Source organism: Cylas formicarius, unplaced genomic scaffold (assembly GCF_029955315.1).
Source record: "Cylas formicarius isolate icCylForm1 unplaced genomic scaffold, icCylForm1.1 PGA_scaffold_12__32_contigs__length_19106922, whole genome shotgun sequence".
Lineage (NCBI taxonomy): Eukaryota > Metazoa > Arthropoda > Insecta > Coleoptera > Brentidae > Cylas > Cylas formicarius.
The window spans coordinates 16,740,770-16,768,624 of NW_026844225.1; the positions used below are offsets into that span (position 1 = coordinate 16,740,770).

At 36.0% G+C, this 27,855-nt stretch overlaps 1 protein-coding gene across 1 annotated transcript; it reads right to left on the minus strand.

The window, feature by feature from the left end:
- Positions 1 to 3,634: 3,634 nt before the first annotated feature.
- LOC132708609 (calcium-dependent secretion activator) lies at positions 3,635 to 27,784 on the minus strand. The gene is given in 25 exon segments (XM_060681036.1): positions 3,635 to 4,441; positions 4,495 to 4,625; positions 4,679 to 4,900; positions 4,958 to 5,116; positions 5,168 to 5,478; positions 5,481 to 5,666; positions 5,720 to 5,876; positions 7,040 to 7,231; positions 7,755 to 7,867; positions 7,926 to 8,113; positions 9,593 to 9,694; positions 9,760 to 9,947; positions 10,469 to 10,605; positions 10,674 to 10,862; positions 10,935 to 10,955; positions 11,013 to 11,295; positions 14,263 to 14,529; positions 16,172 to 16,501; positions 17,128 to 17,208; positions 17,267 to 17,412; positions 17,561 to 17,640; positions 23,981 to 24,156; positions 24,871 to 25,251; positions 25,608 to 25,747; positions 27,653 to 27,784. Coding segments are annotated over 24 exon segments (4,341 nt in total). The 5' UTR covers positions 25,722 to 25,747; positions 27,653 to 27,784; the 3' UTR covers positions 3,635 to 4,254.
- Between the last annotated feature and the right edge of the window lie 71 nt (positions 27,785 to 27,855).

Below are 27,855 nucleotides of genomic sequence, written 5' to 3' on the forward strand. Positions count from 1 at the left end.
TTACCATCACTTCATAGAGAACTAGATAACCATTTTGCACCTCTTTGCTGATGTTATTGCAAGCATAGGAAAGAAGATGGGCCCACAACTGCAAAGAATATACGATAATCCATGGTTTTCGCTGGTAATCATTTGCACAAATCTAAATTCCGACTTACCAACGCCATAATACATCCGGAAATACTTTCTAAAATAACCAACGTACATAGATCCCACAACATATACCGAGGGGTGCATTTTACCACAGCCGACATATATCTAATGATCAACAAAACTAAATTGAAAGCAATGAGAGCAAAATAATATCCAAACGTTTTACTGATCTTTCCAATAACGTCGAAGATTTCGTTGTAACAATTTATACAGGAAATTAGATCACGACTGTAGGGAACACCAGCGGAAGAAGATAGAGATTGAATTGAAGAGGAGAGTTTCCCCAAAATGTTGGAGACGGCGAAAAGAAGACAGCACACGTGAAAAGTGGATACTAAGTTTCCGCAAACAATGCTCCAGGAGAGCATTCTTAGACTTTGAAGGTTTGGGCCCTGGTAAGTCATAAAAATAGTGACGGAAAAGTTGGCAACGGCAACAAATTGAATAGTTACCATGTAAAGGTAATAAACACCCTTGTATTTGTCGGTAGTGTTTCCTGAGAGTTTTCTGTGTATCGTCAGAATCTTAACAATCGTCTGTTTCAAGTCAATACGGTGTATAAAATTGGAGTTGACTACCGAAAACCACAACGCAATGTATAAAGATATCTGAGAAATTAATAGACACCAAGCAGTGAAATGTAAATTCTTATTTAAGACCTTGACGAAAGGCAATGAAACACTTACAATTATACACAAAATAAGGAATCGAACGCCCTTTAAAATCGTCCATCTGTCATCCTCGGCAATTCCTACGAAGAATAATTTGGCCATGCACCAAATAGGGGGATAGAATACAACGTAGCTCGGAGCTTCGGACATGGCTGTGTTATTATAGTGTACTTTCAAATATTTTGGTTGTTCCTACAGAAATTATTGGTAAAGCAAATCGATATATACGATTAATCATACGAATATAATGTAATTGAATTGAAATATGATAGATTAGCGATCGATTAAGTGACGACTCTATTTTAAAGATCGAAATTAAGAGCATTTCCAGCTTTTAGCATATTGGAATAGCAGCTAAATGACACGAAAAATATAAGTACTACTTACCAATATCATAACGACGCCAGTAATGCCACCAAGAGTCCATATGGTACATAAGTTCGAAGCGCCCTCATTCATGGGGCTGTTTCCGCATTTCACCCCATAAGCAATCAGTTTAATAACAAACACGACAAAAATCGCAGCCAACAGGACGAAATAGAACCCAAACGCTTCGTTAATGTTGTAAACCATTCGAAACACTGTGTTATATTCACTTAAAGTTTTTTTTAAATTGGTGATGTTGCTGAGGTCGTCGTTAATCACCTTACATAAGTTAGCTATTCCGAAAAGAACACAGCAAACGTAGAATGTAGTTAAAATGTTGACAAAAACGTAGAAGCTGTTGAACATCTTGACGCTTTGGAAACTGAACGGCCATTCCCACTCTATGTTGTGAAATATGATACAGAAATGCACTGCAGCTACCAAGTGAATAGTCACAAGATAAAAGTAAAAAGGCTTGCGATATGTATTAAAGCTGTTTGTTGGCTTGGTTGCGTAATTTTTTTTTAAATCTAACAAGACGCATCTTAAACGACCTATTTGCAGAAAATTATTGTTAATAACCGAGAAGACTATTGTGGCGTATAACATAATGTAACTGAGGTATATAACCCAAGCCAGAAAGCCTAAGGATACGGAGAAATCCATCAGAGGCGCCAATATAGTGGTTAAACATACCAGATAAATAACTATCCACACTTTTCTACAGATGCTTGATTTTTTTTTGGAGCTAATGCTTATGTTGAGAAACTGGGAGACGCACCAAATGGGAGGAAAAAAAATCGTGTGTTCCCCCATTTCTAGAATTATTCGACTATAAGTATCACGTATTTCGAGTATAAACACAAGGGTAATTACTTGATGATGTATTTGAAATAGACAAATTATCCAGGCTCATACATTATTAAAAGTTTTCGGCGATTCTTCACAATTACTTAACTTAATAAGCTTTTCTGAAGCTGGCCCAGTGAAGTTGCGGTGTGCGCAAAAATACAGTTCAATTGGTCCAGAATATACTATCAATTTAGGGCAGTCTCATCTAATGGGATAAGTTTTTTTGCTTAATTTGCAAAAGTGGCAATTTGAATTAAAATTAGGATCGCAGACGTGACTAAGACGAATCAATTTTCTAAAAACAATTTGCTTATCATAGCTACTTAAACCATTATACTTACTTAATTTTTAAATTTTTACTCCACTCACTCATAGGCTTTCAGGAAAAATCAATTTCGCTCTTTCGCAAAGCTCCTTCTCCAGCTCTAAACGCTCTAGCTCCGAAAGCTTCTATCTTTAAAAACTCTACCTCTAAAAGTCTGATGGAGGCCTACTTTAACAAGTCAAAATTGTAACCAATGGTATTTTTCAACATATCTCAGCCCGTATAATATTCCAAAACTTAAAAAAGTTCTTAGAGAATTAAAGAGCATAGTTAATTTCACCAGGAAGTCAATTTTTAATTTTTTGCAAATAACTTGCATATCCTGTTTAACATCTAAAAAATCGCTTTTGTAAAAGTAATGGTCTGATAAATTTCCTGGTTCAATTATTTTTCAGGTAAGTCAACCGTTTTTGTTTTGAAGGCTGAGTTTTAAAAAATCGTTCCCATTCAATCCTAGTTGGACCTATCGTTGCCAAGTTTAGTGAGGTGCTTTCGAAAAATTCGATCATTTCTGTTAGTTTTGGTTAGTAACAGATAACAGGATAGATGTGTTGGGTATTGGGTTCGGTTTATTGAGATATATTAAAAACCTAGTTTCTATTTTAAAACAATGTATTCACCATACAAGTTACTTTAAACATAACAATATTATTTGGCCCATTAAATATTGGTTTGTATATAGGCTTAAAAAAAGTAAGGGGGTAGCAATGCTTTTTTTGTTGACATCGCAGGCCCAATTATATTTTGTCTCCATTTAATAATATTAAATACAATAATTATTGTTAAATTCTACAATCATAGTCGTGTTTAGTGGTTGAATTAGTTACTATAAAGTTAATTTACTTAATGGTCTATCTGAACTGTTATTTCTAAGTAGTCGTAATTCAAAATAAACGCTTAGAGTTATGTCTACAAACATTCATAGAATAGATCCCGAATAAATTCAACGTTAAATGTATTTAATCATCGAAGAACGGGTAATACATTGAAGAGTTTAATTTAATCTAGTCGTTTCTAACACTTATCAAAAATTATTTATCAACTTTTAACTATCTATGATATACAACGAATTTGTACTCATGAATATTCTGTTGAAATTTTAACTTGAAAGAGAACATGCAGTAAATCTCGTGACTAATCGTTGCCATGTAAATTTATTATCGTAGTTTGAATCGAAAAACGACTTTATAGTAACTTCTTTAATATTTAAATATTTGATGATGGTTTGACCCGATGCCAGCATTCAAAGCAATTTAAGTAAATGCCTACAACACCACTTCGAATATACTTTTAAATGACGTGCCGATACATTTCGTACATGTACAATATAAAAATTAAAGCCATATTGTTGCACTGAAATGTTAAATATTGTTTAAAAAGTGGTTAAATAGCACATATACTGATAAATATAAAGATGATTAGCGCAGTTAGCGATCCTTAAGGCATGTACAGTATATTGCCGCGTTCAATTTCTTGAGAAGGCAAAGTTCTTGTTAATACTGAATATAATTTATCAAATACAGATTATTTATTAAATAATACAGCATACGTTTAAGAAGATTGCGCTAGAATGAAATTAAATATTACTTAGAAATGTCGGCCAGCAGAACGACGTGGTAAATATTTTGCCAATCAGTGCAACTAAAACCCATTTGATATGCAATGAAATCGGAATTTGTCTTAATAATAATAATAATAGAATTGGCGCAATGTGATAAGCGAAAAACACGTCGTTTTCGAAAACAGCCTACAAAAATCCCCAAAACCTATCCTAAAATTTACAATAGGTACATCAGATCCCTCGCCATTAAAGCGATAGACAAATATTTCGACCTAAAAAATATTACTAAAAAATAAAGCTATTGTAACGTAACGCGAATGGAAAATTTAGAACCAGCTCGAGCCTCCACCCAATTTTGAACCAATACCACCCAATCCCTTTCCGAGAATATTGCTTACTCTCCCGGCAACCATATTCCCTACGTTAGTCAAGGGGTTTCCCTCATCTCCGCCGAGACTTTCGATGAGCGACCTGCTCCTGCTTTCGGTCTCATCGTCGCCGCCTTCCAATCCCCTATAAAAAGCATTTGGTCTCATTTGACCTAGCTAGGAAAAAGGACGACGTACCCATCCGTTTGCCCCATTGTCAGTGCGCAAGTCGCTTCTTCGGTTTGCATTCTCTGAGCTATCGTTTGGTAAGCTTTGGAATTTAGTTTATCTTCCATAACACCGTGAAGTTCAAAATCAGAATATATTTTCTTAAATAAGGCAAGTGTTAACGACTAGTTGTGGGAGGAGGCAACTGGTTTACCTTGACAATATGAGCAAGGCACGTACATTGGTAGGGATGTAGGGTGTGGTCCAATCGTTCAGATAACCAGTTGCAAATAATATTCATTTGACTGGTATACCACTGTTCGAAAAAATTAAGAATCCACAATTCGTCAGTCACTTTCCCCCGTATTTGTTCCATACTGTTCCTTAGGAAGTTGACGTAACTTTGCCCAACGTCTTTTCCAGACCCAGATACGTTCTGCGTACGAGAAGAAAAAAACGCACTCATTGCATATAGCGCGTTGCATATCCTTACCGTGAAGCTTAAAATGGAACCAATCAAACTGCCCTCGTCATATCTGGACAATTTCGATAGAGTAGCTTCTAACACAGACATCAACTTACTTAACATCCCTTGGTTCATATTGGCCAACGTTTTATCGATTTGGTCGTCTATTTTCGTGTGGTATTGATGCTAAAACGTCACTGCATCGCGAGAATGATTCCAAGAATATCGTTGCCTTACCAAATCGACGCCGTCCACCGCGCATAGTTTGAAGGACTGATTTTTGGCGTCCAAAATGACGTTCACCATGGCGCACATTTCCGACGGCAATATATAATCGGTCGATATAAAAGTAACCGATTTTTTTAACCACTGATGGAAAGCCGATTCGGTTCTTTGAATGCACGATTCCATCATGTCGCACGCCATTAATTTAAGCCTCTGTTCCAAATGTTGTCTGAATTCAGCATCCGGCCAATGTAAATCGCGTATAAAAGATTGCAACGCATCTAGTTTCCAGAATAGATCTTCCGACGTAGCACATCCGTTACTAAAAGAACCACGTAACAACTAGTTTTTTTTGTAAATAGGACGAACCCTTTAATTTCCCAACGTTCCTTCTCGAATCCTTTGTGAATCGACTGAGCAATAGACGATTCCATAAGATCTACGTATCTCACAACCAACGGAGCGAATGTGTCCCTCAAATGTTGATGGAATCTTCCGTTTTTTAAATTATCTAGAAATTTGGAAACGATTATGGCGAGGTCGCAAGCCCTATAGGCTTCTTACCGTCGGCCCTGAGATAATCGTTTAGAATCTGAAATAATGGAAACGAATCCCACGTATCGGGGGGTTGCTCGCCAAGAACTCTGTCCATATCGACGGCGAACAAAGACCAAAATATTTCCGCATGTTCAACCAGAAGGTCACTGAACCACGCGAAAGCCTGTATATATTTATATGAAGATTTTGTAATGGACTTACGATTATTTTCCATGAAGCTACATCCACTCTCAAAATAATCGATCCCGTATTAATATTTCAAAATTGTCGATGAATTAATTCACCGTAAAAAACAAAACTAACTAATCACAATCGATCGATGGATCGATTATTTTTTTGCCTGTGAATTTATGTTTCTAAGGGCTACCATATATAAGCATGCGACATTATCAGGCGCTGACTGAAGTATTATGCAGACACCAAGGAGTTTTACGTTTATCCATCGATGTAGTGTTTTATTTTCTTGATTTCGTTAATAATAGTCTATTACATCCACTACAGCGACAAGCAATCGTAAATTAACGCAGATTGACAGTTAGGTATAAAATAGTTTATGGCAGGAACGCAAATGACATAGAGTAAGCAGTAGCAATGTTAAATTAGCCAATTTAGCATTCAAAGGCCAATAAATTTCTCAGCTCTGGAAGTATGTTGGGATCCAATCCACCTACACATAATACATGTACGAGATAATTTTTTTTCAGATTTGAGATGGATGCATAATTTTATTTGTTTTAAATCACTCTAGGATACGCGAAATTTATTGAACTTTCGGAAAGGTCTGGAGGCATGATTATATTTTATTGTAAATGTAGTAAAGTGGGTGACAACTGTGTCAGTCGGCACCTGTTTTAATGGAAAACAATTTTCTACGCTTCCGAAATAAAACAGAGGCGCCAATAGAAAAGTGTTTTGCTCTTCTCCACATTTAAAACGGCAATTAATTTTGGTATTCTAATAAAGTTTAAATTTAAATGCAGAGAATGGAAAACAAACAGGATTTTTAAAGTAGGCGACGAATAGAATTCCATTTTCTAGAGAAAAATAATAAAATAAGTTTCTCTAAATAATTTTCCAAGTTTCCCAAGTTTCAGACCCATCTGCCCGCAAGCTATACTCGTCAGGGGAGAAAAATCCTGTTTGTCGGGCGAAAGTGGCAAGAAAGGGGGGAACCCTCTAAGAAAAAACCGCAGTGGTGTGGAGTTTGCGTATAATTTTTTTGCTACTGGTTTTTTTTCAAAGGAGTTTTTCTTAGTTGGAGTTCAATTTGGTATTTGGACCGCAATCGCCACTCCACTGAGATGGTTAGAAGAAGAATGTACGTGCCGTGGGTTCTGGTGGGGTGTAAGTGGCATGCTGAGGCATGCAATAGCGAGACACAGAGTTTGGGTGCTGCTTGGCGTCCCGGCTAGGGGTGCCCGGGGGAGCAGATGCGGGCCCCGAGGACCCCACTCGGCCCTGGGCCTGAGCAGCCGTGGCCGTTTGATTGCGCAGAGGCCGATCGGCCTTGCGCAGTTGCTACGTACACATATAGATACAGAATTACACAGAACAGTAATTACAGGTTACAGATACAGTCGTTTATTAATGGGGCAAATTATTACGAGGATCTTTTTTTGTACAAAAACTCCAAAATCAAATCAATGAAATTAATTTAAAAATTACACTTTAAATTAATAAAACACTACGATATCATTAAAGCTAATGACAAATTTAATAAACTCTCATAACATCGAAAACAATGTTGGGATAAACTAACCAAAATTATTAATTTACGAAATAATTACTACGTAATAAACAGTGCTTATCCGCCTTCGCATTCTAAAAGATTTTATACACAGATATTTACCAATGCATATGAAATTAGTAACTATGCATAAACTACTATGAATAAAATCTTTTAATATGTACCAATATGGGTACCAAATGGATAATCGTCATCGAATTTCGAAGTAAGTATGCCGAAAGAAACGCAGAAATATACACAAGAGGTAGTTTTGGGGTACGTATCATATGGCTGTAGAAAGAAAGTTTAACTTACTTCAGCATAATGTTCTTCGTTTTGTTGCAGAAGATCCACACAAAGTTCAGCAAGATGAATCAGGTCATCCAGTTTTTTACTCGGAGACACCATCGTCTCCCCACGCAAGTCCTCTGTAACACCAAACCAAACGAAATATTCGTCCGAAATCCGCTGCAAAATGGCAATTACCTTCTATTTTTGCTTCAGATGACAATCTAGTGTAGTTAACCAACGCGGCTGTCTCTAAGCACTTTTTTATCATCCCCCTGACTTCTTCAGGGGGCACCGGAGTTACGATATCTTTCATCAATACCCGTTCTAATAAAGATAGGGTGGCTTTCAACGCACCCTCGGGCCGACCAAACGGAAAACAGTATCTAAAAGGCACACCCGGCTTTCTAATTATATCTGATTTTTTTCCAGGAAAATGAAAGGTGGGCACAAAGTCGTCAAAGTTCGAAAATTTACTGTTGATTTTATTTTAACATATTTATTGTACGAGATGTGTTCAAAAAGTGAGGTAACTTTTAAGTTTTATCAAAAAGTATTTATTTATCAAAATTTACTTTGTCCCCTTCAAAGTAACCCCCCCCAGATTTAATAAAACTGCTAAGCACTTTCTGGTATAGCCTTGAGTTCTTCCAGCGATTTGTTCTTTATCTCCTCAATCATTCCAAACCTCATTCCAGTTTTGGGAACAGGAAAAAGTAGCGGTGGTGGACATGGTGGCTGAGGCATGATTGTGGTTTTCTTTTTGGCCAAAAAGTTAGACACAAGCAACGATGGTGGGAAGCTGCATAATCGTGATGCAACATCCATGAATTGTTTTCCCACAATTCCGTAAGTTTTCTTAGAAATGCTTCTCTCAAACGGCGCATAACTTCCTTTTGACCGTACGTTCTTGTGGTAAGAACTCTTGATGTACTGCGCTAAAGCAAAAGATCGAACATGACATGCTTTTTTCTGTCTTGGCGGTCTTTGTTTCGGCGTCATAACCTTATACCCATGATTCGTCACTAGTTATATCCAAATCATCATTGACGTCCTGTAACAGCTCTTGAACGACGCTTCTTCGACGGTTATTTTGTTCAGTCAATCAGTTTCGGAACATATTTTGCTGCTTCAAAACTTACGAAAACGAGCCAAGAGAGATGTCGCCGTCTTTAGACACTTCTAATGAGTCGACCATTTTTAAACACCATTTGTTTCATTTATTCAACACTGTCATCAGTTATTGACGTGCTGGGGCTCTAGAACGATGTTCGTTTTCGGCCCATTTGAAGTATTTTGAGCACTGTATTCCGTATTTTACACAAAATTTTATGCAAAGTTCCATTCTTTCTGACAGCAGAAAATCGCCGAGCAAACAAAACACGTCTAACGCTTCTGTCTCACAAAAAAAAAAGTAAACGTTCAAACTGCCTGAAATTGTGAACATATGTTGGGGACGTGTGCACCAACATAACAAAAAACATATAGAAGATATATACGTACGTGGCCCGCCCAATCACACCTTACTTTTTGAACGCACCTCGTAATTCATAATAATCGGTACAAAATACAGATCGATTGGGTTAAGGCACAAGATGAGTTATAATTTTTTTTAGCAATTTGTTGTAGCGCACAGCCGTCCGTAGTGCTGACGACATGTTGAACGGCACCATTTTTGCGGAAAACGATAAACAATAAATAATACGTTTTTACCATACACAAACCAAAACAAAAGGCCAATTCACTCAAGCTGAAAGCCATTCTGGGTGACCGTTTCGGCAGTTCCACAGTGTAAATTGTAAACATACAGGTATAGTAGTGTTGACAGTGTAGCGCTCTGTAAGCAACATTTACATTTCCGTTACCTGAAATTAGTAATTTGGTGCTCGAGTAACACACGCAGTCGTTCTTTGACGTCTTGAAACTTCTCTTTCTCTTCGTGCGTGACACTGCCCACGCCATCGGGTCTAAAGTTATTACTAGAGTTATCGATTAATATATATTATTTTTTCCGTCGTGGAATTCCGCTTACCTGTTCCCGTGCACGTGACTCGCGCAAAAAGCGAAACTATAGTGGATCAGCGTTGGATCGATCATGATATTTTTCTCGGCTCTATCTAGCAAATCGGACAAATAGCACAGGTGACGGTAGCAACCTCTCACTCCATATCTCGCGCAATATTCGTCCAACACGAACACCTGACCGGGACTAAACCAACCCTATAAAAAAGTGTAAACCCAACTATTTTGAAAACGTACACAGAAACATATTTTGTACGTGAAATTAATAAATTGCCATGGCCATTAATATTTTGAACATTATTATTATCATTCATTATCGGTCGATATGGTTATCTCAACGAAACGAAATGAAGGAAACTTTTAGGGTGCCTATGTTTCGACATATGTTTATTAAGGAAGCTCGAGTGACTTAAAATCTCTTATACTAATTTTCGAGACGAATTGGACGATCAAAATCATATAGATTCGAAGATAAAATCAGTATTTTGAAAATAATAGTTTTGTACTTCTATTATTTAAGAAAAAAAAAAGTACATTCTGTTTGTACTATAACCGCTGAACGTAGATCTAAAAGTAAACGCTTTTTATTAGTTTAATGTACAGCTATCCTAGATTTCATCCAATTTATGTTAATGTTGACTTTCATTGATTCGATGTACTTTTTTGTTAATAACACGTACTTTTTTTTTAAATGTGAAAAAAATAGTAGTGGCACTTACCAGTGAGCAATACGGATCGTTTAGTCTGTATTCCAGGGTAAGATTTTGAAGTAGTTTAAATAAGGACGCGTGGTCGAATTGACAAGGATCCGCCGATATGAAATCCTCCATCCCGTGCTTTCTTGCTCTATCGGCATCTAAGTGACCAGAACGAGAACTTTTAAAATCGATGAATACTTTTTCGAACCGGTCACGATGGTCTTACCTCCTTGAATTTTGGAGATAGTTGAATTTTTATCCTGCAAAGTGACAGGTGGTGTAGGTTTGTGCGACTGTCCGGTAGCCCTATACATAGCCATCACCCATAAATGACACTCGTTTTCGTCATCGCTCGCGTATATAATGCTATCGCCTTCTTTAACGGCATTAAAAAAGTATCTACCGCCTTCCAAGTCTGGAAATAATTGATGATATTTACGTTTAAATTGCGATGCCGATTTTCAAAAGAGAGGCAACTTACGCTTACCCGTTCCAACCATTAACGTTGCTTAAAAATAATCAGGTATTAGAAAGCAATAGACGTCATTTCTATGAATTTATTTACCACTAGAAGCTTCGATATAATCCACCGTGTAACCATCTAACTGCATCATTTCGGATGGTTCAGATTTTTTTTCTTTATAACTGCACATGGCAAAAGTATATTGGGAAACTTGTACCAGCACGTAATAACGTTTCTTCCATTTTTTCCAAACACTTTTACCCAAAGCGTATAAATAGCCGCAGTGTTTCATGTTCAGCGGTTTATCCATTCTGCATGCGATTTTAATTCGCAGTTCTTGATCGGGAAGATTTTTTGGAACGAGCATTTTGTGCCATTCGGGAGCCTAACGGTAAAATTACAAATAAGCATCGCGTTCCGTTGGTGATAGCTTTAAAAACATTTAAATTACACCTTACGTATAGCATTCCTAGTGTCGAATAGTGTCAACTAGTAGTCTGTGTAGCTTTGGCCGTAGCTCTGTAGTACAACCTAACCGGTTAGTCTATACATTAAACATTATACACTGTATTATAACGATGTTATAAAAGTTCTCTCGTAGGTTCCCTACCTATAATATTTTCAGTGAGTTGTTTATTATTAAAACGATGAAATTTCGAAAAATATTTATAGTAAAGAGCAATGTACTTTCAGAGAGGAAAAAATCACGTACGGGAGTAGATGGATAAAGGGACTTTCAGCCGAATCTAACCTCACTTTTTGGCTTCCCGGCCACGGCCCCCCCGCCCCCGGGCCACTCGGCGAGTGGCCAATGGGCGAGCGGCCTATGGGCGAGCGACCTATGAGCAAGCGGCCAATGGGCGGACGGCTCATGGGCGGACGAAGAAGAAGACCCAAAGCCTATGGCCGAGTGGCCCATGGCCCGGGGGCGGGGGGCCCGTGGCCGGGAAGCCAAAAAGTGAGGTTAGATTCGGCTGAAAGTCCCTTTATCCATCTACTTACGGGCTACGTGTTTACTCTAAAACAATGTTACAGAAAATATTCATTCAATGGTATTAAAAAACTAGAAAAGAAAGGTCGCGGATAGGGGAATAGAAATTGATGATAGATGCTTATTTAATAAGGACTAAGTGTAGTATATGATGCGAAAGCTGATAAAGGAATACAGAGAATGGGGATTGACAGTAGACATAGCCAAGACAAAGCATCTATATGTGGGAACTCAGGACGGAAACTTGGACAATGGCCCAGAAATGAATATCTGGGCTTTACGTTCAACAACATGGAAACCGACGTAAAAAACAATTTAAAGTGAATAGTCAAAGCCAAAAAAGTAATCGATTCTCTGAATGGAATACTACGAAGCAAATAAATAACCAAGAAACGAAAATTTCGTATCCATGGTTCAAAGCGTCCTACTATATGGAAACCTGGACAATTTTCGATAGACACAAGAGTTGAGGCTGTTGAAAGGGATTCAATTACGCAGATACACCTTTCACGAAGAGAAAGAATAAGAAACGATAACATGAAATGACGGATGGGAACTTGCGGGGTACGGATACGTAGAAAGAATTTCAAATGCCCGATGGCCTAAAAGAATACTTCATTGGCAACCAACAGGCAGAAGAAAACGAGGAAGATCAAAACTAGAGTGGCCTAGAGAGAGGTCATACCATACCTGAGTACTGCGAGTAAATAATTATGCAGGGAAAAATAAGAGATTCTTTAGGGAAAGACTTACCTTAGTCCAAAAATTAATATCAACCCTGCTACTTGCTGTCAAAGTTGCAATTTAATTTTTGTTTTTTTTGAAAAATTCCTGAAATAATCGACCTTTTTGTAAAAAAAAAGGCAAATCGGGATTTTTTGACAAGAGAAATCCATTTTCGTGAATAATTTTAGGGCAGATTATAGAGGGCGCTGGTATGGTACTTTTCGTGCATTTGATACTTCCTAACTTTTTTGCGCCTTAGTATATGAATATTTTTTACGTAAAAAATGGTATACTTTTTCGATTTCGCCCCGAGCCGCCGTTTTCGAGAAATTCGCATTTTGAAATTTTCGTTGCGCCGAATTGTGAATGTGAATATGCAAAATAGTCCAAAGTAGGCTTAGACTAACATAATCACAATAAACGACAGTAAATTAGTGCGAAGTGGGCTCTGACGAAAATATACACGGTAAAATACCAGCAAAACTTTTCAAAGTAGGCTTTGACTACAACAATTGCGATAAAGGCACTGAGGTTCTGGTGAATTTCTTTGTTGTTTGTCAATATCTTGGGTGTTTTTAAATAGTTTTGGTTAGTTTTCGGATAATGCCAAAACATAACTTGTTTTTCAACGTGGAGATGCGCGACATATATTTACACGTCCAAGAGAATTATAATGAACTACAAGAACAATGATTTTTTCGAGACTACCTAAATAATCAACTTCCTTCATATTGATTTTTGTATTTGGGGGTATATCAAGTAGCTAGTGTACGAAGAAGTACTCGAGATGAATTATGGCACAGGATTGAAAATGCCGCCGAATCGAAACGTGGAATTATTATTTAAAATCATTCAGTTTTTCAATAAACGTGTCTCTAAATGAGTCACAGTGAATGAAAATCGTATTGAACATTTATTGCGAATTTTTTTTAATGAATGTACTGACAATTTCAAACCCAAATTTCTCGAAAACGGCGACTCGGGCGAAATTTAGAGGGTATAATTTTTTTGTGTAAGAAGTGATGGTTTATTAAAAATCCGCATACACTAAGGCGCAAAACAGTTTGGTAGTATCAAATGCCCGAAAAGTACCAATTATTCACGAAAATGGATTTCTCACATCAAAAAAAAAAAAAAAATGCTCGATTATTTCAAAAATGAAACTGCAACTTTGACACTCTGTATCTTGGTTGATATCAACTTTTGGACTAAGATAAGTTTCGTTGAATCTTGATATATTTACCTAAACGATTTTTATAAAAAGCAAAAATTGTAAAATAATAAAAACAAGGATTCAACATCGTCCGTAAATTGAAACATGGAAAAATAATAATGATTCGTATAAAGCGCCTATAGACAGGCAATTGCACGTGATTCAAACAAAGCTTCGGTGTAGCTTGTTGTGTTGCGTGTTTCTAATTCACGGCTATACTATCGAACGACAACATTAGCATGCTCCTGTTGTGAAAACTCCACCTTGTCACTCAATACTTTCGACCAGATCGCGTGAGGAAAGCAATTTTTTGTTTTATGAACCATTCTGCGTGAAATAGAAAATCGAATTAAAGGCAAAGTAAATAACGCCAAGAGGGAGTTTCTCCACAATTGTCGTTTAAGTCGAGTAGATTCAATTACCTTCGACGAGAGCGGAGTGGGTTTTAGAATGACTTTGCCGAGTTCTTTGTCTTCGAGAGCCAACATGGCCGGATTTTCGGTATAAAGTTTGACTTTGACTACTGGCAAGGGGTGTGTCGTGCAAAAATCACCTTGCGTGTCCCACATTGGTTTCGACGCTTCTGCTTGATCTGTTTGCAATTTTTCGCCATTTTCCACTTCCATAGTACAATATACGATCCTATTCGGTTGTAACGATTTAATACCTCTTACCTCCATTACAAGAACCTTAAACACATAATTCGCGTTGCACATTTAATACATACTTACAGGCAAAAAAAAAACAGCAACTAAAAACTGGACCCAATTTCAAGGTTGGCTCCATTGATTTTCATGATTTTTTAAAATCAGGAATTTTATTCAGTTTTGAATATGATGATGAAAGATTAATATTTTTAATATTTTTTGAAAATGCGCACTACATCGAAAATATTTTACAGTTATACAACAACTATTATTTAATTAAAATGATGAATTATATACAATACAACCTCATTTGTACATATGTTTTTTTCAAAATCCTCAGTCTCTATTCCCTTTTGTAAGTAAATGCATGGTATCATCGTTTTTCCAAGAAAACGAATTTTCTTGATTGATAGCTTGCATTATCCATGACTATAACAATAATAAGATCTAGCAGTTGCTGTAAGTAGTCTTTAACATCAGGTTTCATGCCTTCAGTCGGTTTTGATTGAAATGCTAGTAAGCCACTAACAATATTTTTTTTAAATGTTCATCCCGCTAACTTTCGTCCAGATAATAGATGTTACTGTTTTCCTTCATTTATTACAATTTCTTTATTTCCTGTACTTCTCTTTAGTGATCTGATAGGTCAACTACCTATCCGTCTACCTGTCACTCCCGAAAGCCTTTGTAAGCACCATAGGTATGGTCTGTTCATAGATATAAGAAAGTGACCAATTCTTTTGAACGGATTATCCAAGGGTAATTATTATTTAATTAATTATTAATTAAGGTAATAATCTTGTTGCATTGTATGTTAATGCCCACCCTTGGATAATCCGTCCTTGGTCACTTTCTCATATCTATGAACAGACCATACACAATACTACGCCTAGGAAATACAACTAAGAATACTAAGTTCTGCAGTTTACAAATTAAAAAAAAACAAGCTAACTTTGAAATTGGGGAAGATTTTTAGTAGACCGATTTTTTTTGCCGGGCAGTGTATATAACACGTTTTCAACCAAACAGGGCGGTGACGAGAAAGTAATTATATCGTTGCTCAAAAACATCAACCCCAACAGGTAATTACGTCTATTTATAAATCATATTCCCGGTAATTTGTGCGCAGAGGAAATTACTCCACTTTTTCCGTGGGCGTCGAAAACTGTTTAAGACATTGGAGGGTTGGCAATTTCTTGTTTGTCTTTGCTTTAATAACGTAGGTGCAACAGATGTGCGTAGGTGCACGAACCGTCGAAAGCAATGAGATAATTTGACGTCATTTTCCTCATCTGCGTCAATATACTTCTCGTTAAAACAATCACTAAGGTGGTGGTGAAAGATGTAAAAATAAAATAAGTAACAGAAAACCGGAATATTTTTCATTCAACCTTTCAAAACGTCGATTTGTCGGAACCTTTCGGAACCCATTTTAATGCGATTTTTCTTTAGGGCGGTTTAATTGAAATTCTTCAATAGCGCCACAAGGAAATTCAAAATTGTAAGTTGATTAAATCCTTGAATGACCACATAGAATTCTTTAATAATTGTACCGGTGTGTGAAATGTATTGGAAGCGAATAAAAAGGAAAATAGGTCAAACGTGCAAGAAAATTGGCGTCGCATGTTGGGGTTAGATATCATAAAAGGGAAAATTAAACAATTAACAAGTGCGCGCGACTTACCTCGAGTTGAAAGGTAAGAACGACATCCATTTTAGTTAATTGGGTATCACTGTCAGCCGAATCCCCCTCAAGTTTTGCTAAAGATCCTTGCGATCTAAAAGAAGTAACATAATTCATCAAAATGTGCTTCACATTATACGGATTATTATGGTTATGCAACCTGTGATTATAGCGTTTAAGTTTTTGCAAGCCATATTTAGAATCCATTGATCCTTTTGACACCGGCAAGGACTCTAAGTTCGCCATCAATAAGTTAATTGATGATTTAAGCTCTTCGATGTAAAGAGATTCCATTTCTTTTAACACAAATTTTGGCATTAGCTTGCGATTCTGGAAGGAAACAATATTTATACGTTCAAAGTGCTACTGTCGCGTTTTGATGATCACTTTTAGAACGTTTAACTAACAAATGTATCCCGAATCAAAATTCAGAATTGATCCTAAATTCGGAATTGTATTATCTTCAGCCCAACGAGTATGTGTTTTTTCAAAAATGATACTTTCTCAGAAGCTCGCACCAAGTAAATGAACCTCAAGTTTTCCGAAAAATAAAAACAAAATTTTACTGATTGAAGGTCGATGATAGATTAGACGAACATGGAGAACCGAAGAGATTTCTTTTTGAAAACTTGAGTACTAGGATTTTCGAGTCGTGTCTATCGTGATTTTGGAATTTGAATTTTGGAAAAAATAAGTTTCAAAAATAATCTCTTTTCAGTTCTCTAACCCACCACAGGCCCATCACCCGATATGGATTCCCGCAAATAACTTTAGCACGCGGAATTATTGATCTAATTTCTGTGTTGTGAACGTTATGACATGCGAGTAATAGGGGATTTTGAAGCTCTATTATTTAGCAAATGCAACGCTCCGCGAAAAGTCGATTAAGTTAATGGCGTTTCGCCCTGTTCTGGGTAAATCGCAACCGGATAATTGGAATGCACGATGAAACTTACTTTTTCCATTTCCGAGACTTTTTGCATACGACCATCTAGTTCTCGTCTAATCGCAGCGGCTTGTTCGTCCGCAGAGTCAAGCTAAAATTGGTACGAATACGGCAAAATGCTAAATCCATTATTAAGACTCTTAACTCACCATTAGCGCGTTAAATAATAATTGGTGTTCGAATTTTTTAACCCCTAGTATTTGTTGAAACATATCGTATAGTTGCTCCTTCGATAAAATCAGTTCGGAATTCAGATTCTGTTGCATTCTAGGCCTTTTTGTTTCATCGTCTTGTACTACAAAGGTATTTAGATCGTTTAATGCTAAGCTAGTGGTGTTTATAATGTATAGGAGATCCGAACACATCTCCTGAAGATGGCTACCACTGCTTAGATGATTGCTCGAGTTTTATATAAACTGGTAGTTAAGTTAAACGAACCTTACCTTTTAAAATACAGTCGAACTTTGCCATCCAAGACGTAAAAACCGTTTCTTTACTTAAACCTTCCATTTCAGGCAAAGATCTAAAAATGTGAGAAACTCATACCCAAACGTTTTACTTCTCCGGAAAAAATAAAAATAAGCAAATATCGAAAATCTAAAGCTTCAATGTTTAACGGACATTAAAATATTTAAAGCCCCGTTTTATTTATTTACGTCAATTGAACATAAAGCAACTTCAATGCGATTTAGTTTCATTCATCGATTTGACAAAGTGGCCTCTGCAGTTGCTAAGGTATTTCGCTTTTTACAAAATATTTCCAATAACGGGAAACCTTAGGAATTGCGGATCTCCTTTAAAAGGTTCTTCCGACGACATAGAGCTTCGTAATTCACGGGCTGCATTACTCATTTCCAGGCATCGGAACGGCAATTTTGATAAATAATTTCATTTCTTCTGAATGAATAAATTTAATTGAAATATTTTTATATTATTTGTCTCACATTTTCTAGCAAGACAAGACAAGATGTAAAAATAACTTTAGCCTTTGCTCTTGTAACTCAAGTATTTTCCAACCAATTCGATAACCGTGCACGATCTATCTTGCTCATGCGCAAATAGTTAAAAGTTGTCCGACTCTGATAATTATCATTCTCGAGCGATTCTAGTTATTTCGATACTTGGTATTCAGTGGTATGGTCCGTTCATAGATATAAGAAAATGACCAATTGCTTTTGAATGAGATTATCCAAGTGTGGTCATTAATATACAATGCAACAAGATTATTACCTAAAGTTTCGGAATTTAAATTCAGGTAAAATTGTGGTACGTAATAGAAAATAATTTTATACCTACCTGTGGTTAATATTCTTTGGTTTGGTATACTACTTAGTTTAAGTTTATTAGTAATCATTCTTATTTCGTGTGTAATACAGCGTGTGTTGAATCGTGTGCGAATAATGCAAAATATGTGCGAGTCTAGTGTATCACAGGAGATGCTCCCGCCCAAATGTAGAAAACACAATTCTATTGAGACTAAGGAAGTTTTATAAATAATGTTTATTTGATGCTCATTGAACATGACGCCAGCAAGCAAGCATCCTTAGAACAAACGGCCACATTGACGAAAATTCCAACATCAACTGTATGGAAAATTGTGAATAATCCCATTTCAGCGATGAAAAAAAGCAGCGATCCTGACATTTTCTCGAGTGTAGATGAAAGTGATCAAGATATAATACGGCTTAAAATTTACCAGTTATACGAGGAACAAAGCATGCCTACATTAGATATCTTAATTAGGAGGCTTGAAAAAGATGAAACCGGTGTTAAATGTGGCAGAACTAACTTATGGAAGTGTATTCAACACATGGGTTTTAGATTTTAAAAAATTGACACAAGGCAAATTTTAATGGAATCTTTTAGAATTCGGAAATGGCGACTCGAATATCTAGAAAAAATTAGGATTTACAGAGAACAACAAACGCCAATTATTTACTTGGATGAAATCTGGTTCGACACTTATGATACCTCGGAAAAGGGTTGGGTTGACTCAACTGATAAGTGCAAAACAAACGCGCCATCAAAAAGAGGTAAAATAATAACTCTTTTGCATGCTGGCTCTAAAGATGGTTGGATTCGAAATGAACTTTTTCTGTCTGCGAAAAATATTAAAGATTCTTCTCTGGATTACCATGAAGACACCACCGCTGATTTATTTGAAAGTTGGTTTAAAACAAACTATTGGGTTGTTCGGAAAGTCATTTCGTTTTTTTGGGGAACATGAAAGACAGTTTTCGTATAATGAATAAATATTTTATTAAATTATATATTGGCCATTCTGGTCCAACACCTTTTGCCATCTTTCTGGCAGTAACATAATTCCCCTCTCATAAAAGTTTTGGTCCTTGCTGGCAAAAAACTGGTTCAGGTGGTTTTTGACATCTTCATTTGAGGTAAAGGTTTTGCTATCCAAAAAATTTTGCAGGGACCGGAACAAATAGTAGTCGGAAGGCGCCAGATCTGGAGAATATGGTGGATGTTGCAGTACGTCCCATTCAAGCTGTAAAAGTTTTTGGCGAGTGACCAAACTTGTGTGAGGTCTCGCATTATCCTGGTGGAACACTACACCCTTCCTGTTGATTAATTCGGGCCTCTTCTCTTTAAGTGAATCATTCAGTTTGTCCAGTTGATGACAATAGACTTCTGAATTAATCGTTGTATTGTCCGGCAAAAGCTCAAAAAAAAACGATTCCTTTGACATCCCACCAAACGGAGAGCATCACCTTTTTTTGGTGAATGTTGGCTTTTGACACGCTTTGAGCCGGTTCATCTTTTCTGCTCCATGACCTCTTGCGTTTAACATTGTTGTATACAACCCATTTTTCGTCCCCAGTAACAATCCGCTTCAAAAATGGATCATTTTCTTGACGTTTGAGGAGCGAATCACACACGTCAACGCGACGACACAAATTTCGCTCCGTAAGGACATGGGGCACCCACACATCGAGCTTCGAGGTAAAGCCCATGCCTTTCAAATTGCCATAAACAGTCGAATTCGACAAATTTAATCTCTCACCGATCTCTCGTGTGGTTATTCGCCGATTTGCATCAACTGATGCCTTTATCGCATCTTTGTCAGCTTCGACCGGCCTTCCAGACCGTGGTGCATCTTCGACATCAAAATTGCCGGATCGAAATTTTGCAAACCAGTTCTGGCACTGGCGTACTGTTAACACGCCTTCTCCATACACATCCGTCAATTTTTTTCTCGTTTGGACAGCATTTTTACCTTTTCTGAAGTAAAAAAGTAAAATATGACGAAAATGCTGCTTATTGCTCTCCATATTTAAAAGGGCACCAACCAAAAACTACTGCGTAGAATTAATAGAACTTTTTCACACACAAGCCTTGCAATATCAGCTCTCAAGACATATAATGGTTATGCGGCTTAAGTGTGAAGTTGGTTTCGAAAAAACGTAATTAAGTCGTCTGACGGGAAAAAACGAAATGACTTTCCGAACAGCCTTATAGTTCCAAAAATTCCTCTTAATAGCGTCAGTGTAATGGACAATGCAAGTTATCACAGTATACAGTTGGCTAAAACCCCTTGCTCATGTGACACAAAAGCAACAATCCAAAACTACATGTATAATAACGACATTTATTTTCACGAAGATTATAGCAAAAAGTAATTAATTGAGGTCCTACAAAGCTTGAACCTACAAAAGGAATACGTCTGTGATAATTATGCAAAAAATCTAGGGCATGCATATATTTAATCTCATTGAACATGTTTGGCACCAACTGAAATCTGCCATTCGTCGTAACAATGTTCTTCCTCGTGTTAACTCCAATTTAACTTATAGAAACCGAAGTTTTTTACATCGCTCCACAAAGCTGGGTAAATTCTGTTAAACATATAGAAAAAGCAGAACCATCGTATATCCATATTGCAAATAATATAGAACAAATAATAATTAGAACAGGCGATGATAGCGATAGTGATATTGATTTATTATGTGAATAATTTTAAGTAATTGAAGTAGATAATAAAAATAATTTGTAATTTCATTTTCGATTTAAGCATAAATACATACATAAACAAATAAATATTGTTGAATATCTTTCCTAACAAAACCCCAAATAATTAAATTCTAAGCAAAGTACGGACCTGTTCGGCCATATTTCATTCTTACAGCTTGCCCGGGTCTTCCTTAATTCGTATCAGTTAGTCACTTTCTTCTATCTATGAACAGACTTTAATTATTTGAATTGATGAAATAAGCAGAATATCAGCTGCATTACGTTAGTGTGAAGTTTGCTTGCTTTGCGTGGTTCTTGTTTTGGTTTATAAATTTATTAATAATTGTGACTAGTGACGAATCTTTCTAAGAAAACCTCAAAACACAACACACCCATTGAATTACCAAAACTATTTCGCCTTCCATTTCTATCTTCTAGATATGGGTTAGTGGTTAGAAGTTAAAAGAAGAACGGTGATAATTCGTGCTGGAACGGTTTTAAAACATGAGGTTGGAACAAATATTCTATCATACAGGAGTATTAATCCGGCCTAAGGGAAACCTTCTCTGAATCCACTTAGGTAACTCTCAGCAGGCGCGTCCAAGTCTCGGGGGTGGGGTCGACTTTATTCAAGTCAATAGCTAAGTGCCGCTGAGGACCCATTATAATGGGTCCCAGGGTTGGGGACGGAGGAGCGTTTAAAGAGAAGAAATCTTAAACTGGTCAAAAATCAACACATATTTAAAATATTATTAGTTGATATATGCAGAAATATATAAATAACGCTTAAGTAGTTCGGGGATCGAGGTTGTTCAATCATATCAACATTTCAGAATATAGATTAGAAGTTTTATCAAAAACAAAACAAAAAATTAACAAAATTTTTAAACAACGAAACTACATTATAAAAATAAAATATCAAAAAATACCAGACCGGGTGACACTTTATAACTTTCAAACAGCTTCAAATAGCGATTTGAAATTTAGAAGGGTTAATATGGGCTGAATGTTCAATTTTTTGAAAATATGTAGTCAACATTTCCGGTTTTTGCATTTTAGGATTCAGGAGGTCATTCTACTTGGGCTAGGACGGTTTTTCTATTATTTTTTTTTTTTTCATTTTTATTTATTTGATGAAAATTGTGTCCAGAAGGCTGTGACCATCATAAATACTATTTACCGGGCCACTTGAACATGGGAAAAATTGTAAATAAAACTTTTATTTACTTGTCTAATGGCAAATAACATTTCATTAAATGAACATTAATTGTTTAGGAGAACCTAGTTCTTTCAAGTAGCCACCTTAGTGGGAACAAAAACTTTTTAAAATCGGTACTTTTTTTGCAACAATTTGACAGCAAAATTTTCAAAACCCGTTAAAAATGAAGCTCACAGAAAGGAAAAAACCAGATAAGTAAATACATTTTTATATAACTAAAATATTGCTTTGGTGGCTTTGCTTCTAATCATCATCAAGTCGGCATGATTGAAAATTCTGACAGTTTGTACATTTTTTTCTGATTATCGATTTTTTCGTATTATCGATTTGGATTATCATGGAATACAATAATCAGTTTACAGATGGAGAAAAAGTTGATAAGTTTCCGATATAATGGGAATGCAGAAAAAACTCTCGACAGGCTCGAGCATTGTATGCAGCCCGATGTCCGGACTACATATTGTCAAAAAAATGGACATTCAGCCTATATTTCCCTTCCCTTCCAAATTTCAAATCGCTACCTCAAGCCGTTTAAAAGATATAGAGAATTCCCCCTTTCTTGTGTCACAATAAATAATTTATATAAAAAAACAAAACATATTCTTTGTAAATATGACATCACAGTTTTCCACAAAGCGTACAAATCAATAAAATAAATTTTGACTACATTAAAAAGTAAAATTCCAGTTAAAAAGAAACCAAATGCTGAATATTCAACACCTTGCATAAATAGTCCAAGTAAATCGTAAACCAACCTTTAGAAAATTCTATAAATGAGGCAAAAATATACTAAAAACGCATTAACTGCTTTACACAAACACGAAATTTTAACAAACCATGAGTTTAATTTCAAAGAAATTATTTAAAAGTTGGCAATAAGATAAACTAACAATTAAAGAAACTCTTGGCAAGACATAATAAACATAAATAACAGGTACAAAATGTTCCTGTACATTATTTCATATTTGTACTAATCTATATATGTCGGTGTTCATTGGAAATAACGGTAGGGAATGTAAATAATTTTATAAAAAATATTTAAGTATTATTATTTAAATATTATTATTATTATTGTGATCGAAACGTTGACTAAAACATAAAATTCTAATGAATTCTGATATTACTGCACAACCTCAAGCCAAGAAACACTCAAGCGTATATATTTCAAGGTTGAAAAATAAATAAAAACCTGTATGCGAAACAGTGTTCATATTTTTAAATTTATTTGGATTTTAGGTAAAAAGATGCACCCTATTTTCATTTTATTTAAAATGCCCCAACCAAGTCAATGTTCCGCGGGAATGTCCAATATTAAGCTAAGCAAGACGCAAGGGTTAGCAATATGCTAAACATTTTGCAAATTGTGGAAAATCAGAATAACGTGAGGTAGACATGAATATGGAGACCGATAATTTTGTTATCCTTTTGTGGTCGTATGTAATATATTTTATTCCACATTTTTAAAGGTTATCAAGCACACCATGAGAAATCGCGATTACTATCGATCAGTTGTTAAAACCTTAATAAAACCTCATGCCACATTAATAGATAAGTTGCGTTATGCTTTTTCATGCGGAAAATCAATTACGGAAAACTGCGCAACACGTAGATATATCGGTTGGGAATATTTGGAGCAACAAAAAAATCGTTAAACGAAAATGGTAAAATGCGAAATTACCTTACTCGCTTTTCTATATTATTTCTGAAAACTTCTCGGAAGTCATATTGTGAACAGGCACCTGATTGAACCATTTTAACAACCCTTTCGGATTTTAAAAATACATCATAATAATTTTGCACAGCATTTTGAAAGGCTTCGTCGGCCATTATTTGAGTTTCGCCTTTTAAAAAACTCTGAAACAAAAAAGCGACACATCCCGCCGTAGATACACGCTGCTTTCAAAAGTAAAATCATATACGTAGCTGCTGCCGAGTGCAGGATTTGAAATTCCAAATAATTACAAAGTAAATTATGACGAGTATGATTGAACTGAGGTGGCTTTTACTTGATGAAAATCCATTTATCAAAATAATACTACAAGTTCAGATTTTCACGAAATTATATATTATGACATGACAATTGTTTCGACAACACCGTGTCTTTATCATATATATCATATATCTTTTGACATTTGACATTTGACATTTGATAAAGACACGGTGTTGTCGAAACAATTGTCATGTCATAATATATAATTTCGTGAAAATCTGAACTTTAAGTTCTTATTTATTATGACGAGGATGATTTGCTAATCTCTTTATTATCACTATTGTTTCCTTTCATTGTTTTCTCCAATGAACATATACCCCAAATGGGCGTTCTTCCTTCTTTCTAGATTGGAAAGCCACACATTTTGATAATAATAAAAGGAATTTATTTCCATGCTTCGGAAGTCTGCAAGGCACTGTGCCCTTCACATAAGTTCAATATGACATAATGAGATAACATTTACTTAAGGGAAATATTATTCATGGAAACAAATAGTGATATTTTGAGGTCTACTGTACGCTCCGTATATATAGATCCCTATAGATAGGTTTTAGAGCCGCATGTTTTGACGGGCTTACCTGAAATCTATTTACAATTGCATCTAATTGATGCCTAGTAATTTTAGTTTGACGTCGCGTCATATCGGTTGGTTGTTTCGCATTAAAGGGATACGCTATACATCGCGATATAAATACGTAAAGCTGAATTCTTCTCTTCCTCTCCTCCTCCTCGCGCTCCTGTTTCTCTTGTATGTCAACTTCAGTCTTTTCTGAAGCGACAGAAGGAGACGGACTGGTTGGTCGGGGTAGAGAATTTGCTCTCGAGGAAGACCCAATACTGTGGGTTTCCGCAGAGACGGCACTGCTTGGTGACAAAGATCGCTGCAATGCAGCATTGTTCGGAATCTCTAGGATTCCGCTACCGTCAGACCCGTGAGAATGATACGGTGATGCTTCCGCCTAAAAATCACACACGCGCACACTCACATGCTTCATAATCGAACATAACATAAGTCTCCTCAAAAAAACTTTTTTTTGTTGAAAACCCCTTGAATTCTAATGCTAGATCTAAAAATATAGTTTTATTTATCATTCATCATCTATCTATCAATACAAATGGTCAAATCAATTTTCAAATTTTTCTCTCCTATATTTTCAGTATGACGAGCCAAAGAATTATAAGAGAGTAATAAAAGATTAACAATTTAACTCTCCAGATGCCTTATTGTGTTAGAGTAGTGGTTTTTATGACTCTCATATGATTCTAGTTACTATTACTAAATAGATCATAAATCTTCTAATGGAATTTTTTTTACCGGGTGTGAATGAGTTTGGTAATTAGGATGATGCGCGGGTGGATGGTGTCCCACATGATGACCTGATCCATGTTCTTCCTCGCTGTCTTCTTCAGATGAAGATGGATCTATCATCTTCTATCTGCGATCGGTTTTTCAGTCTAGGAGAAAATATGTTTTGTCCCTTTTATCGCAATATAACAACAAGAAAGAAGTTGAAGCTTAGATACCCATCTTAACGTATTTTGCCTTAGTCTAATCTAACCTTCCTTGAAAAATACCTTCCAGTTGTTTAAAAGATAAAACCAAATTAAGAAATTTTCAAGAGCGGCGATGCGGTAACGGTCGAAGTGTTCTTCCGTACTGCTCTCCGATGACTGGTTGGTTGACTGGAAGATCTGCCGTATTTAAGCGCGCTGTAGTGGGCGTGACCTCGGCGTGACCGCATCGCCGCTCTTGAAAATGTCTACCGCAGTTGTAGACGAAACGTCGAGTTTAATCTCGGGACCACGGCTCAAAAGCCCGGAAATATTTAGTAATGTAGTTTCTGGCCGTGAAAGTCTAACATCTTTGACAAATTAAGAAAATTTCCTGATTGCATTTTAACTTATCTTTTAAACTATTTGGCCTTTGTTGTATGCCTTAAGTGCAGGTTATGAGCATCATGCTTCGCTTTGTTGAATCTGTTTATCATTTTTTCAAAAACCGAAATTTATTTTTCATAGGAATTTCTTAAATTAATAAATGAATACAAAATTATAAAACATAAACTTACAAGTGCAATTTTAGCTAAAACTAAAATATTACTGATCACTTTGGTTTTCGCCATCACAAGCTGTTGCAAATTATTTTGTCATAATTATAATATACCCCTTTTCATTTTTGTCAAAGATTTTTTAAAATTTCATGTCGCCATATCGGATATATTTAAGGCATGGAAGAAATCACGCTGCAGCGCAGCTGCATTATGGCACATATTTTTACTGAAAATCAATTTCAATTCGAATATATAGGTGTCGCCCTTCCGCTGCAAGTTGCTTTCGAATATTTTGAAATTCTTTTGACTGCCTACGATTTATAGCTTAATACTAAGCAACGAAAACGCACTAATAGAGCATTTTGGAAGGAATTTGTTTGTTTGATGCAAAACGATCGTATGAATCACTCAAACATCCGATAACTGATAGTAATGCCATATTTGCTTAAACCGATTATCCTATAGCATTCACTATTATTGGACCAGTGCCGGAGTTTAATCAACGCGTTTTGACTTTTCTGGCACTTTTGACCATATCTGCTATCAGCAATCTTTTCACATAAAACTAACGAATATTGAAATAATAATATAATAAATAATAATTCAAAAAGTATATATTTCATGTTTTGTATTAAAATTTCTTCCCAGAACTGATCAGAAGTTTGCTTATACTGCATATTCGCGACTTTTTTTTATATATATATAGTTGAATTATTTCCCTCAAAAAATCTCTCTTAAGAAATGGATTTTATTTACTTCTAAAATAATCTAAACCAGTGGTGAAATAATTAACGCTTTTAGATTAAAAAAAAATTGTGTTATTTGTAGGGTAGCTTATAGAGCGCCTTTTTCTACTTTCTTTTGAATATTTAGGATCAAATGTCGCAACATTCTCCACTTATAGGCCGAATATTTAAGTACCCACATCTTACCTTAATTGAATATTAAATAAGTTTGTTGCAAACGTATTCAAATATTTCCACTAGCTGGCCTATAAAACGAAATAAAAAATATAGAGCCCAAGGAACAATCAACATCACTAATAACGATATAAAAATCTAATCAGAGAAATTTTAGGGCATATAAATAGGAATATGAGAACAAAAATTGGGTCATATTTTTTCAAGGTTTATGTCACCCTTGAAATTTCAGGGAATAATTAATTCACACTTTCAAATATAACATGCAGTACCGGTTTGCCCTTATAATTAAGCAATTTGTAATACCACTCCCTTCAATGCGGTGGCAAAATACGTAAACCCGAATTTTGGAAGTCAATATTTTATTTAAATAAGGTAAGTTTTGTTACCTTCATATAAATCATCCTCCCGAGAGTCCACCCGAATTAATACCACCACAACGGCGAAAAATGAAATGAAAAATATAATCTGTAAGGAAATATCGACCGTGTGCCGCAACCACTGAAACCCGCACACTAAACTGAAGGATCAATCGTAGATTTCAGCGTCACTGCGTGTTTGGTGCTACGCTAGCGCCTCCTGAAAAATAGTT